The sequence below is a fragment of the Capra hircus genome, chromosome 6, assembly GCF_001704415.2.
Source record: "Capra hircus breed San Clemente chromosome 6, ASM170441v1, whole genome shotgun sequence".
NCBI classification, from domain to species: Eukaryota; Metazoa; Chordata; class Mammalia; order Artiodactyla; family Bovidae; genus Capra; species Capra hircus.
This window is the reverse complement of record NC_030813.1, coordinates 102,192,007-102,205,056: the sequence shown is the minus strand read 5'-3', so window position 1 is coordinate 102,205,056 and position 13,050 is coordinate 102,192,007. Positions and strand designations below refer to the sequence as shown.

At 44.5% G+C, this 13,050-nt stretch overlaps 1 protein-coding gene across 1 annotated transcript in view; it reads left to right on the top strand.

The window, feature by feature from the left end:
- Positions 1-13,050, top strand: part of SLC10A6 (solute carrier family 10 member 6) — a 68,877-nt gene that overhangs the window by 26,675 nt on the left and 29,152 nt on the right. Inside the window, exon 2 of the mRNA XM_005681872.3 lies at positions 9,879-10,688. Coding sequence (XP_005681929.2) covers positions 10,312-10,688 — 377 coding nt within the window. The 5' untranslated portion in view covers positions 9,879-10,311. The remainder of the gene's footprint in view (positions 1-9,878; positions 10,689-13,050) is intronic.

Here is a 13,050-nt window from a genome sequence, read left to right as displayed (position 1 = left end):
AGGAGCCCTTTCCCTGTAAAACATTGGAAAACAATCATAGACCTTTCATCTCCCCCAGATGGAGAGAATCATGTAGCCCTTTACTAATTTTCCACTGGTCAGAGAGAGAGAAGAGTGATTTCTGATCTGTGTGCCGCCAGCCATCTGCTTCCTTAGTTCCTTTTCTAGGGCCTGGGTGAACAAGTGTGGGCTGTCCTGAAACCCCTGAAGCAATACTGTGCAGGTCTATTGTGGTATTTGACCTCAGTTGGGATTAATCCACTTGAAGACAAACAGATAGATGATGAGGAATGAACTGGGATGCAAAAGAAGGCATCCTTAGTACAATAAACCGTTTAGCGTCCTTAGGGATTTGCGTTAATATGATGAAAGTGAAAGAAGAGAGTGAAAAAGTTGGGTTAAAGCTTAACATTCAGAAAACTAAGATCATGGCATCTGGTCCCATCACTTCATGGCAAATAGATGGGGAAACAGTGGAAACAGTGTCAGACTTTATTTTGGGGGGCTCCAAAATCACTGCCAGATGGTGACTGCAGCCATGAAATTAAAAGATGCTTACTCCTTGGAAGGAAAGTTATGACCACCCTAGATGGGATATTCAAAAACAGAGACATTACTTTCCAACAAAGGTCCATCTAGTCAAGGCTATGGTTTCTCCAGTGGTCATGTATGGATGTGAGAGTTGGACTGTGAAGAAAGCTGAGCGCCAAAGAATTGATGCTTTTGAACTGTGGTGTTAGAGAAGACTCTTGAGGGTCCCTTGGACTGCAAGGAGATCCAACCAGTCCATCCAAAAGGAGATCAGTCCTGGGTGTTCATTGGAAGGACTGATGCTGAAGCTGAAACTCCAATACTTTGGCCACTTCATGCGAAGAGCTGACTCATTTGAAAAGACTCTGATGCTGGGAGGGATTGGCGGCGGGAGGAGAAGGGGATAACAGGGGATGAGATGGCTGGATGGCATCACTGACTCGATGGACATGAGTTTGGGTAAACTGTGGGAGTTGGTGATGGACAGGGAGGCCTGGCGTGCTGTGATTCATGGGGTCACAAAGAGTTGGACATGACTGAGTGACTGAACTGAACTGAACTGGAGGATTGGCTATGAGGGATGTATAGGGACCACCGCTTCATTTACTGCTGTCAGGTCTTGTACCATCCTGTATTCCACATTTGGCTTAACAACTCATAGAGTAGGAGTGTTGTACAGAGATGGCAGAGCACCAAGAGGCCATGCCTTAGGAATTTATCTATGAGGGGTTGTAAACCCTTCTTCATTTCCAACTTTATAGGATATTGTCTGTTGTTAGGATAGGCAGTTTCTGGCCTAAGGCTAATTCTTACAGGTTGGGTGTTCATGGCCTTTCCAGGGGTTCCTTTGTGCCATATAGAAGCATCTGCTGCCTATAGGATATGGCTGGAAGTAGAATCTTGCTCTTCTGGCTGGTGTGTCTTAGAGTCAAGATAAGGGGCTGCTTAGGACCTTTTAACCAGAGAGTAACCCCGAGGGAGCTCAGAAGGTCCTTTCCTAGGAGTGGAGTAGTACACTGAGGCACAGCTGGAAAGTCATACAAAATCAACCGTTGCTCAAATTGGCAAGTGAGAGGCCCAGTAAAGTCATGAGTGCCCGGCTTTCTGTCGACACCAGTCACAGTACAGCTTTTGGAGCAAAGAGGTCCAGTGTTAGAAATTAAGACAGAGTAAGTGGCTTCCATATCAATTAGGAAATCGATTTTCATATCTGTCATGTCAAGGACTACCCAGGGCTCCTCAGTGGATATAGATGTCTTGTTGGGGAGAACTACCAAAATCCCCAGGCCACCTCACTCCTATAGCATGGCCATCTCGGGAGCACCCTGCTTCCCCTTCAGGACTGGGGGCACTCCCTCTTCCAGTGATCTGTTTGTTTGCATGTTGGGCATGGCCCCGGGAGTTCCTTCTGCTAATCTCAGCGGCCTGTTGGCTTGCATTTTAGCATTCTCCCTTGTTGGTCTTATCTCCAGATGGATAGTCAGACTTTCTTGGCCCCCTTGGGTTGTTCTGAGGTCACAAGGCATGACTCACAGCAACAACTATCAATTTTGCATGAACCCTGGCCTGTCTTTCTTCATGTTGGGTTCTATCCTTCTCTGAGCTTGATCTTGATTATTAAAAACCCAAAGGTCACTCTAAGAGCTGAGGGATGGGCGTTTGTGGGCCAAACTGTAACTTTTGGAGCTTCTGCCTAATATCAGGGGAGGCCTGGCCCAGCAAGGACTGACCTTCAGCAGAGGAGGGGGTCTGTGTTAGTATATTTCCTTAAATGGCTCCGCAAGCCACCCATGAAAGAGGGCTGGATTTTCTCTTTTTTTTTAGGTCATTTCTTTAATCTTTTCATAGTTAACTGACTTTTTGATATACTTTCTCATCCTTTCTAATGCACACTGGATCATGTACCTCCTGATTTCTATTCCCTCCTGGGAATTATAATTCCAAGAGAGGCTTTTCGGGATGACCAAGACAGGGATCTATATGGCATTGTTCTGGATTCCCGTTGTAACTTAAAAGGGAAACATTCACTGTGTCCAGAACCCTTGATGTCTTGTGAATAGATGACCAGGGTGTCCCTCCGATTCCTTGCAGCAGGAAGCCCCTTAGGTGGCACCAACCTTGACTTCCTCAGCCTGCCACTGAAGACTGGTTTGCATCTCCCACTGCTGAGGCCACTGCATGGGTAGGAAGAACCACTGAGTGATCTTAAGCTGTTCAAATACAAACTCTTAAAATGAAAATTCAGTTGATGGAAAATAAGCAGTTTCTGAAAAAAAAAAAAAAATTCTAAGAGGGTTCCTGATTTGAGACTGCTTCTCCACCCATAGCATAATGTTCGGGTTGGTCTTTGGCAAGCTGGTCAGCCTACCCCTGGACTGCTTCCAGATTCTCCATTTTCCCTCATGGGTACAAGCAGATAGATAGGATTACCTGAACATCCTTCCAGGTTAAATCATAGACCAGCCTTAGGACATGAAACCCTTCAACAAACTTGCTAGGGTCTTCAGTTTCTGTGTGCATTGGACTAAGCCAGTTAAAGAGAAAGGCACATGTAATCTGATTGGCCCTTTGCCATTCGCCACTTCCCTAAGAGGGGCATACTTCCCCTTATCCTGGTGATAGGAAGCTCCACTGTGAGTTACCCAAGAGGGCCTCGTCTCTCTTTCTTGGGATAACAATGTATGGAGGGACATTGGGAAGGTGGAGTTTGGGTCAGTCAGAGGGACCAGGAGAAGTCGGTGGCTCCGGAGATGCAGAGATACTGTCAGAAGTAGGAGGAGCTCGGTTTTCCCCCTGAAAGATAAGAGAGCTGAGAAGAGGATCATCTGAAATGTCAAGAGTGTCTTCTGCTGGTTCCCAGGCTTTAAATTACAAGAGTTGTATAGGGCAGGGTTTGGGTAAAGGATCATGGAAGCCTTTATAGAGAACCTGACCTCACCCCATTTTCCCATCCTGTGGCAAAGATCCAATTGCAGAATGGTATTGTAATTGACAGATCAACTTTCAGGCCATTTTTCTACATTTCCCAACTTACACAAGGCCAAGCCCTGTTAGAGTAGAATTTAAGTTTTTCCTTTTTTGGCCCATCCATTAAAATATTTCCAATTCTTAAGGATATACTGCAGAGGTGTCTCTTCTGGCTTGGAGGGGGATTCTCCCATGTTGAGAAACCTACAACAAAGAATGAGAGAGCACTCTGAAAATGGAATCCGGTATCCCAGAAACATTTAACAGGAGGCTTTAACCTGAAGGAGTTCTGGGTGTCCCTCAAATTCCCTTTGAATTTGATGGGGGTTCAGGCATCCTTTACTCTCCCACTGATTGCTGACCAGACACGTCTGGCCTTCCTTGTGAATATGCAAAGCTCCTCCTTCAGCACGGCCAGAGAAGGGCTTTTGAACCAGTTCAGACTGGTTGCCTGGACTTTCCTTGGGAAGGATCCATTATCTATAGAGTTCATGTCCTGTGATAAGTTTTCCTGTCCTGGGGTGAATTCCTCGTGACTGAGCATCTGTGATGTTTATGATTTGGGATTCTGGGTAGCAGCCAGTCTGATAGGCTGTCCATAATAGGGTATGTAGACTGCCAAGGCCTGGCGTGAAGAGACCCAATAGATGCAAAGAAGAACCCTCAAGGAAATTGGAGTTGGGCGCAATGGAAGATGGCACGGGGTTCAAGGCTTGAGGGCTGAAAGGCAGAGAAATTCTCAAAGTGGATTTCTGGGCATTGAGTGAGGTGAGAGACTAGACAACAGAAGAATCCCAAATCATTTTCTCTGTCTTCCTGGCAGCTGAGATACGATCGAGAATCATCTGACGATTTTGTCTGACATAGAGAGCACGAGGGATGCAGTTAAGGAATGATATCTAGGAAATCCTTCCCTAGAAGGGCACAGCAATAGGAGTGAGAAAGAGACCTTGTTGTGGGAATAACGTGGAAAAGAAAACTGTAGTGGAGGGTTCCATATGGGACAGTGAGAGAGAGACACCTCGGGCTCCTGCACTGTCGGAAATCACGTTTCCACCATGTCTCAGAGGACAGCATCAGCTATCACCCAAGTATTATTAGAATCAGCATGGCCTGGGGAATTAGCCTGCCACCCCCATGTTGGGGGGTACCCATAATGCTGTGAATGGGCAGAGATTATGCCCTTGGGTCTTGAAAGCAAAGTGGAGAGTGAGAATCAGAAAGCAAGAGCAGAAGTTGGGGGCCTCAAGCCGCAGCTGGGCAACGCCTGTGGTTAACCTTGACTTTCTGAATTCCCAGATTTTGGTACCAAATATGATCTTAGGTGGTCTTGTCCTGCAGTAGCTTGAAGCCGGGCTGGGTTTCCCCGCTAGAGACTGAGGCTGGGTCACGGCAGTGAAAGCACCAGGTCCTAGCCACTAGATCAGTGGTTAGTGACAAGGCCCTGGCTCCTTGGCTTTCAGTTCAGTTCAGTTGCTCAGTCATGTCTGACTCTTTGCAAACCCATGGACTGCAGCACGCCAGGCTTCCCTGTCCCTCACCAACTCCCGGAGCTTACTCAGGCTCATGTCCATCAAGTCAGTGATGCCATCGAACCATTTCATTCTCTGTTCCTTTCTCCTCCTGCTTTCAGTCTTGCCCAGCATCAAGGTCTTTTCCAATAAGTCAGTTCTTCACACCAGGTGGCCAAACTATTGGGGTTTCAGCTTCAGCATCAGTCCTTCCAATGAATATTCAGGATTGATTTCCTTTAGGATGAACTGGTTGGGTCTCCTTGCGGTCCAAGGGACTCTCAAGAGCCTTCTCCAACACCACATTTCAAAAGCATCAATTCTTTAGCACTCAGCTTTGTTTATAGCTTTCACATCCACACATGACTACTGGAAAAACCATAGCTTTGAGTAGATGGACCTTTGTTGGCGAAGTAATGTCTCTGCTTTTTAGTATGCTGTCTAGGTTGGTCATAACGTTTCTTCCAAGGAGCAAGCGTCTTTTGATTTCATGGCTGCAGTCACCATCTGCAGTTATTTTGGGGCCAAAGAAAATAAAGTCTGTCCCTGTTTTCATTGTTTCCCCATCTATTTGCCATGAAGTGATGGGACCACATGCCATGATCTTAGTTTTCTGAATGTTGAGTTTTAAACCAACTTTTTCACTCTCCTCTTTCACTTTCGTCAATAGGCTCTTTAGTTCTTCTTCACTTTCTGCCATGAGGGTGGTGTCATCTGCATATCTGAGGTTATTGATATTCCTTCCGGCAATCTTGATTCCAGCTTGTGCTTCTTCCAGCCCAGCATTTCTCATGATGTACTCTGCATATAAGTTAAATAGGGTGAAAATATACAGCCTTGACGTACTCCTTTCCTGATTTGGAACCACTGTGGTGTTCCATGTCCAGTTTTAACTGTTGCTTCTTAACCTGCATACAGAGTTCTCAGGAGGCAAGTCAGGTGGTCTGGTATTCCCATCTCTTTAAGAATTTTCCAGTTTGTTGTGATCCACACAGTCAAAACTTTGGCATAGTCAATAAAGCAAAAGTAGATGTTTTTCTGGGACCCACTTGCTTTTTTGATGATCCAGCAGATGTTGGCAATTTGATCTCTGGTTCCTCTGCCTTTTCTAAATCCAGTTTGAACATATGGAAGTTCATGGTTCACATACTATTGAAGTCTGGCTTGGAGAATTTTGAGCATTACTTGGCTAGCATGTGAAATGAGTGCAATTGTACAGTAGTTTGAGCATTCTTTGGCATTGCCTTTCTTTAGGATTAGAATGAAAACTGACCTTTTCCAGTCCTGTGGCCACTGCTGAGTTTTCCAAATTTGCTGCCATATTGAGTGCATCACTTTCACAGCATCATCTTTTAGGATTTGAAATAGCTCAACTGGAATTCCATCACGTCCACTAGCTTTGTTCATAGTGATGCTTCCTAAGGCCCACTTGACTTCACATTCCAGGATGTCTGGCTCTAGGTGACTGATCACACCATCATGGTTATCTGGGTCATGACGATCTTTTTTGTACAGTTCATCTGTGTATTCTTGCTACTTCTTCTTAATATCTTCTGCTTATGTTAGGTCCATACCATTTCTGTCCGTTATTGAGCCCATCTTTGCATGAAATGTTCCCTTGGTATCTCTAATTTTTTTGAAGAGATCTCTAGTCTTTCCCATTCTATTGTTTTTCTCTATTTCTTTGCATTGATCACTTAGGAAGGCTTTCTTATCTCTCCTTGCTGTTCTTTGGAACTCTGCATTCAAATGGGTATATCTTTCCTTTTCTCCTTGGCTTTGCAGAAAAGAATTCCCACAAAGACAGAAGTTGTGAAACCAGAAAAGTGTTTATTTAGGAGGAAAAAGAGTACAGTACCTGTAAATAGACTTGGGTCGACTCAGAGAGAGAGTTGAGCCCTTGTGGTAGTTTGAATCACTTTTACGGGGCATTTCTTCTGACTTTTTCTTTGGCCAGTCACTTTGATTTGCCTGGCTCAGAGTTCATATTTGGTATATCTCAGGATCCTCACGTATCTCTTGGCCAAGATGGATTCCACCAAAGAGGCCTATGTGTAGTTAGCATCACTTAGCATCACTCCTCTTTTGACCTCCAAGGAGTCTTTCTGCGCATGTGTAGACAGGGAGGTCTCCTGACTTTGAGAAGGAGAAATATGTGATCTCTTATCTCCTCTCTGGGCAGGGCCCAGCCTCCTCCCTGATTGTCCTGATATTTTCATCTTGGACTATCTATCCTGTGGTCGGGGGGCCCATCTACTTCCTGCCTCAGGATGTTTTGAATAAGTTGGTTCTACCAAGGCCAGTGGGTCCTCTCTCACTGCTGCCTTGCACACATCATGGTGGTGCCCAAGCTTGACCTCTCAAGGCTACTTCTTTTTCAGCTGCATCCATGTACTCAGTCACCAGTCCAGACATCCCTTTCTAGGTGTGTAATTAGACTTTAATATCTATTCCTGTCAATGGACCTCAGTTGGAATCATCCTAATTCATTTGAGAAATTCAGATAACACTATATTTTAAAAGGCAAGTGGCCAAGGTCACCTTCGCCTTTGGAGACTACTTAAGTTTACTTTGCAAATTTAGCCCTCTCCTCAGGGCTTCCCTTGTGGCTAAGACAGTAAAGCTTCTGCCTGCAATTCAGGAGACTCGGGTTAGTTCAATCCCTGGGTCAAGAAGGGAATGGCAACCCACTCCAGTATTCTTGCCTGGAGAATTCCATGGGCAGAGGAGCCTGGCAGGCCTAGGGAGTGGCAGAGAGTCAGACACGACTGAGCAACTAACATTTCATTTCATTTTCCAGCTATTAGAGCTGAGTAGCAAAACCAATCACTATTGGGTATGGCTTACTAAACTTAAATTTGTATAACTAAGAAGAGTTGTTCAAGTGATTCTTTCAGTAAGAAAGGTCTACCAAGGGACTTTTTGACATTATCCAAACAGAAATAATCTGATACTTTCTTACTCAGATGGTAAAGCGTCTGCCTGCAATGCGGGAGACCTGGGTTCGATCCCTGGGTTGGGAAGATCTCCTGGAGAAGGAAATGGCAACCCACTCCAGTACTCTTGCCTGGAGAATCCCACGGATGGAGGAGCCTGGTAGGCTACAGTCCATGGGGTCTCAAAGAGTCGGACATGACTGAGCAACTTCACTTTCACTTTCTTATTAAATAAAGTTAAAAAAATGTTCTGCTTCACCAGACACACCCACATATGTGCAAATAACCTAGCGTGTCTCTGTCACTTTGTTGTTGAGTTGCTCCGTCGTGTCCGACTCTTTTGTAACCACATGGACTGTAGCCCACCAAGCTCCTCTGTCCTTGGGGTTTCCCAGGCAAGAATACTGGAGTGGGTTACCATTTCCTCTTCCAGGGGATCTTCCTGACTCAGGGATCGAACCTGCATTTCCTGCTTGGTAGGTGGATTCTTTTCCACTGAGCCACCTGGGAAACCCCCTGTCACTTAGTCGGTGCTCAAAAAAATGTTAATTCTTTCCTTCCTCCATTCCTCTTCAGCTTGACCACACCTTAACATCTTTCAGCTGAGAATACCAGCTTTCCAGAGTCCTAACCCACTCCTAAATATCCATTTCTCTGCTTGTGAGTGAAAGTCACTCAGTCGTGTCCAACTCTTTAGTACCCCCATGGACTATACAGTCCATGGAATTCTCCAGGCCAGAATAATGGAGTGGGCAGCCTTTCCCTTTCCCAGGGGATCTTCCCAACCCAGGGATCGAACCCAGGTCTCCCTCATTGCAGGCAGATTCTTTACCAGCTGAGACACAGGGAAGTCCATTTCTTTGCTTGACTCTGCATAAACACAACGCAGATGGTTCTGGATTGTCTCCTGACAAGCTCACCAAGCTTGCTGTAGATGTTAGCTTGTTCTTGGGCATAAAACAAGACCTGTGAATGCCCTCCAGCAAGGTTCTCCCTTCAGAGCTGCTTTTGGGGTGTAGGTTGCCTGCGTCAGTTTATACTTCCTGCAGATAGTGAGATTTCATTTCATATTTGCATTCAGCTTGTTTTTGTATACAGCAAGCATGCCCAGAACATTTTGTCATGGAAAGTAATTTGCTAATCTAGAAATAAACAATGTGGAGCTGGTGTCACTCTGAAGACACGTGGGACCATTTATAAAGTGTTCCCTGTCCTCAGCCTCTGTGCCACAAATATACTTCCTGCTTTCAGTGAGAAAGGGTGTGGTGTCTGCTGTTTTGGAGCCTAAGTTTCATGGGACCATTCTTTTCTCGCCTGGTTTTGCCAACAAAACATGTGATTGTGTGGTTAAGACACACAGAGAGGCCCCAGGCCATTTGCGGTCACAGGCTGACCTCAGACTCTCTCGAGCCTTCCCCAGACAAGCTCTGTATCACATTTCATTGCTGAATTCCCAGACCTCACCTCAAGACCGAGGGGTGGGGCATATCAAAGCCGACTCTATTCTCTGAAGGAAAGTGACATTTCTCTTGAATTATTTTGGGTTCAGATCAGAAATGAGTTTCCACATGTTTCACGTGATGCAGCAGGTGCTTAACACCGTATTACTCTCACAGGCATTTAACCACTGGTTTTAGACATGCATTCTAGTAGAAACAGAAAGAACAAAAAGTGAGACTAATTCCAAAGCTCTCTTGAAATGATCCTTATTCCCTCCTGACATTTCTTTAACTGGCCTTCTTTTGTTTTAACTTCTTCAACAGAAATTGAAAGTGTTAGTCACTCAGTTGTGTCCGCCTCTTTGTGACTCCATGGACTGTAGCCTGCCAGGCTCCTCTATGCTCCTCATAGAATTCTCTAGGCTGAAGTATTTTGCTCATGCTATGAGGTGTGGCTTTGGCTTAGCTGCCTTTGTTTTCTTCTTTTCCCCCAGAGTTAGCCTTTCTCTCTGCAAAACGTTGCATCTTGGCTCTTGGAAATCCCCACTGAATCTGGAGAAATTATGTCTTGTCAACCAGCCTCCTTTCCTGGAACCCAACATGATTGCTGATGGTGCACCAGTTGCTCCACTTGACAGTAAGTTTGCTCGTCTCATTTCACTTGAATGTTCACCGGTAAATATCAGTAGATGTGGAAAGCTTTCCTTACCACAATTTATTATGTTTCCTGGCCATGATAATTACTGGTATAATACCACTTGTGAATAAGTTGACCAATTCAGGATGAATCACCTGGCTGGCCCTTGGCCCCTGGAATGATCTTCCACGTGTGACTTGGTGGCATTATTACAAAATACAGCAGGATAGACCTGCCCAGCCATTACAGCAGGACGTTCATTTGTGATGCTGCCTTAAGGAGATAAGGAGATGAGAGCAAATTGTTCCAGCAGCTCGGCCTGCCCGGCCAACAGTTCGGTGGAGGAGCTGCCAGAGGGGGTGAAGGCCTACGGGAACCTGGAACTCGTATTCACAGTGGTGTCGGCCCTGATGATTGGCCTACTGATGTTCTCTTTGGGATGCTCTGTGGAGGTCCGGAAGCTCTGGGGACACATCAGGAGACCCTGGGGCATCGCTGTGGGACTGCTCTGCCAGTTTGGGCTCATGCCTCTCATCGCCTACCTCCTGATCATCAGCTTCTCTCTGAAGCCGCTCCAAGCTATAGCTGTCCTCATCATGGGGTGTTGCCCAGGGGGAACCGTCTCAAACATTTTCACCTTCTGGGTGGATGGAGATATGGATCTCAGGTAAGTTACATGAGGGAAGCTCAGCTGTCTTCCCCTGCCTGGGGTGGGTGTGGGAGGCTTACATGGTTGTGTTAAAAACTCTGCCAATCTAGATAGAGTTTCCGGTGGGAAATATTTTACAGAGACTTGTTCAGTCCCAGAGGGACTTTCATTTTTTTTCCCCCTTGATTTTTGGCCACACCACACAGCATGTGGGATCTTAGTTCCCAGACCTCAGATCGAACCCACACCTCCTGCAGTGGAAGTGGGGGGTCTAAGCCCCTAAACCACCAGGGAGTCCCCAGGACGTTCCTTTTTGAATTTAAGATTAACTTAAATGTGACTGTCCTCTGTTTTACTGGCAACTGTTATTCTTTTCTGAGTAAAGGGGTTGGGCTCATACACAGTAGTGAAGTCACGTCTCCTCCTTACCCAGTGGCCCTTCCTAGGCGTGAACTCATTCTCACCCGCGCTGGTGGCTTTAACAACAGTCCTAATTTCACAATAGGATCAGACTCCCAGGAAGCGGTTGCTATTGTAGTGGTGGTGATGGTGGTGTCCGCACTAGCATAATGAGGGCCTCGGGACCCTCATGAGCACCTACTTTGTGAGATCAGTATTTTGGGGGATTGGATAAGGGCGCTTCAGGGGTATCCTGTTTTAAGAGGCCTGTTGAGTTGCCTTGTGGAGTAACACAAAGATTCTTATGACTAAAACTTTTTTGTGGCTTAGCATTCACTACTAGAATCTCATTCCTTCCATTTAGGTCAATGACCTTGTTTCCAGTTACAGTGTAGTTGAATACCCCCGGGGAGTATCCTTCATTTATATTTTAATGAAAATGAGTTAATCACATATATTTTGGAGTACTTGTTTCGACTAGGGGGAAAAAAAGGGCATTTGAGGAAACGATGGAGTCACAATTATAAAAATGAAAGGGCTACAAAGCAGTGGTCTTTCTAGAATCTTTGCTTACTTATGAACAAGCTGTTTCACCTTTTGCCCTGGGAAAGACCTACTTATAAATTAAAATCTTTGTTCAATATCTATGCCATTTAGTTGAAATTTATTATACAATGAATGAATGAATCAGAGGTGCTGACTTTGCTGGGAGTTGCCGTTTGTGAGTCAGCTGCAGGTATGAGTTTCTAGTTTCCTGCATGTGCTCAATGTTTAGCATTTGGAACTTATTTCACCTATAAATCTTAATGGGTTCATGCCAAGCAGAGCAATAATTAATTTTCATATGGTTATGTTTTTAGTTACCCACTTATCAAAGATTTAAAATGAATCACTTGCCTCGCTCATTTAAACCCTCCCCCCTCAATGTGCACTGCTAATTGAAATTCAATAAAGCTAACCATTAACATAATAATTGGGAAATGATAAATATTCTTTACACAGAGTCTATATAACAGTGATAAATTCCAGGGACTGCAAGTTTTGGGAAAGAAAAAGGACACATATTTATTAAGTACCCTGAACAGGCATGGGATTGATGCTTACATATATACTCTTTCTCTTCTTCTTTGGCCCTCAAAATAACCTTGTAAATGACCTTTGATAATTCTGAATTTTATAGCTGAGAAAATTGTGTCTCAGATTGGTTAAGTAGATTGCCAAATGCTACAAATTGAATATGGCAAAATTCAGATTTAAAGTCACAGCTGTTTCTCATCAGTCTGCAATTTGGGTGCTTTCTTCAATGCTATTTATTAGCACAACTAGATCTTCTGAATATGAGCATAAATCTTTGGAAAAAATTTTTTATTGAAGTATAGTTCTTTTACAATGTTGTGTTAGTTCCTGCTATATAGCAAAGTGAGTCAGCTCTATGTTTACCTAAATCACCACTTTTTTGAATTTCCTCCCCATTTAGGTCACTTAGAGCACTTTAGGTCATTCAGAGCATCGAGTAGCGTTCCCTATGCTCTACAGTTTGTTCTCATTAGTTATCTATTTATACATAGTAGTGTATGTCAATCCCAATCTCCCAGTCCGTCCTAAACCCCTTCTTTTCTGCTTGGTATCTGTACCTTTGTTCGCTACATCTGTGTCTCTGTGTCTGCTTTGCAAACAAGTTCACCTGTACTATTTTGCTAAATTCCACATATATGTGTTAATACAGTATTTGTTTTTTCTCTTTCTGACTTACTTCACTCTGTGTGATTGTCTCTAGGGCCATCCATCTCTCTGCAAATGGCACAATTTTGTTCCTTTCTGTGGCTGAGCAGTATTCCATAGTATGTATGTACCACATCTTTACGCACGCCTCTGTTGATGGACAGTTAGGTAGGAGCATACATCTTTAAACAGTCTTCTTAAATACCTCTGGGAAAGAGAACATTTATCTTCATCTCTTATTAGCCAACATTATAATAAA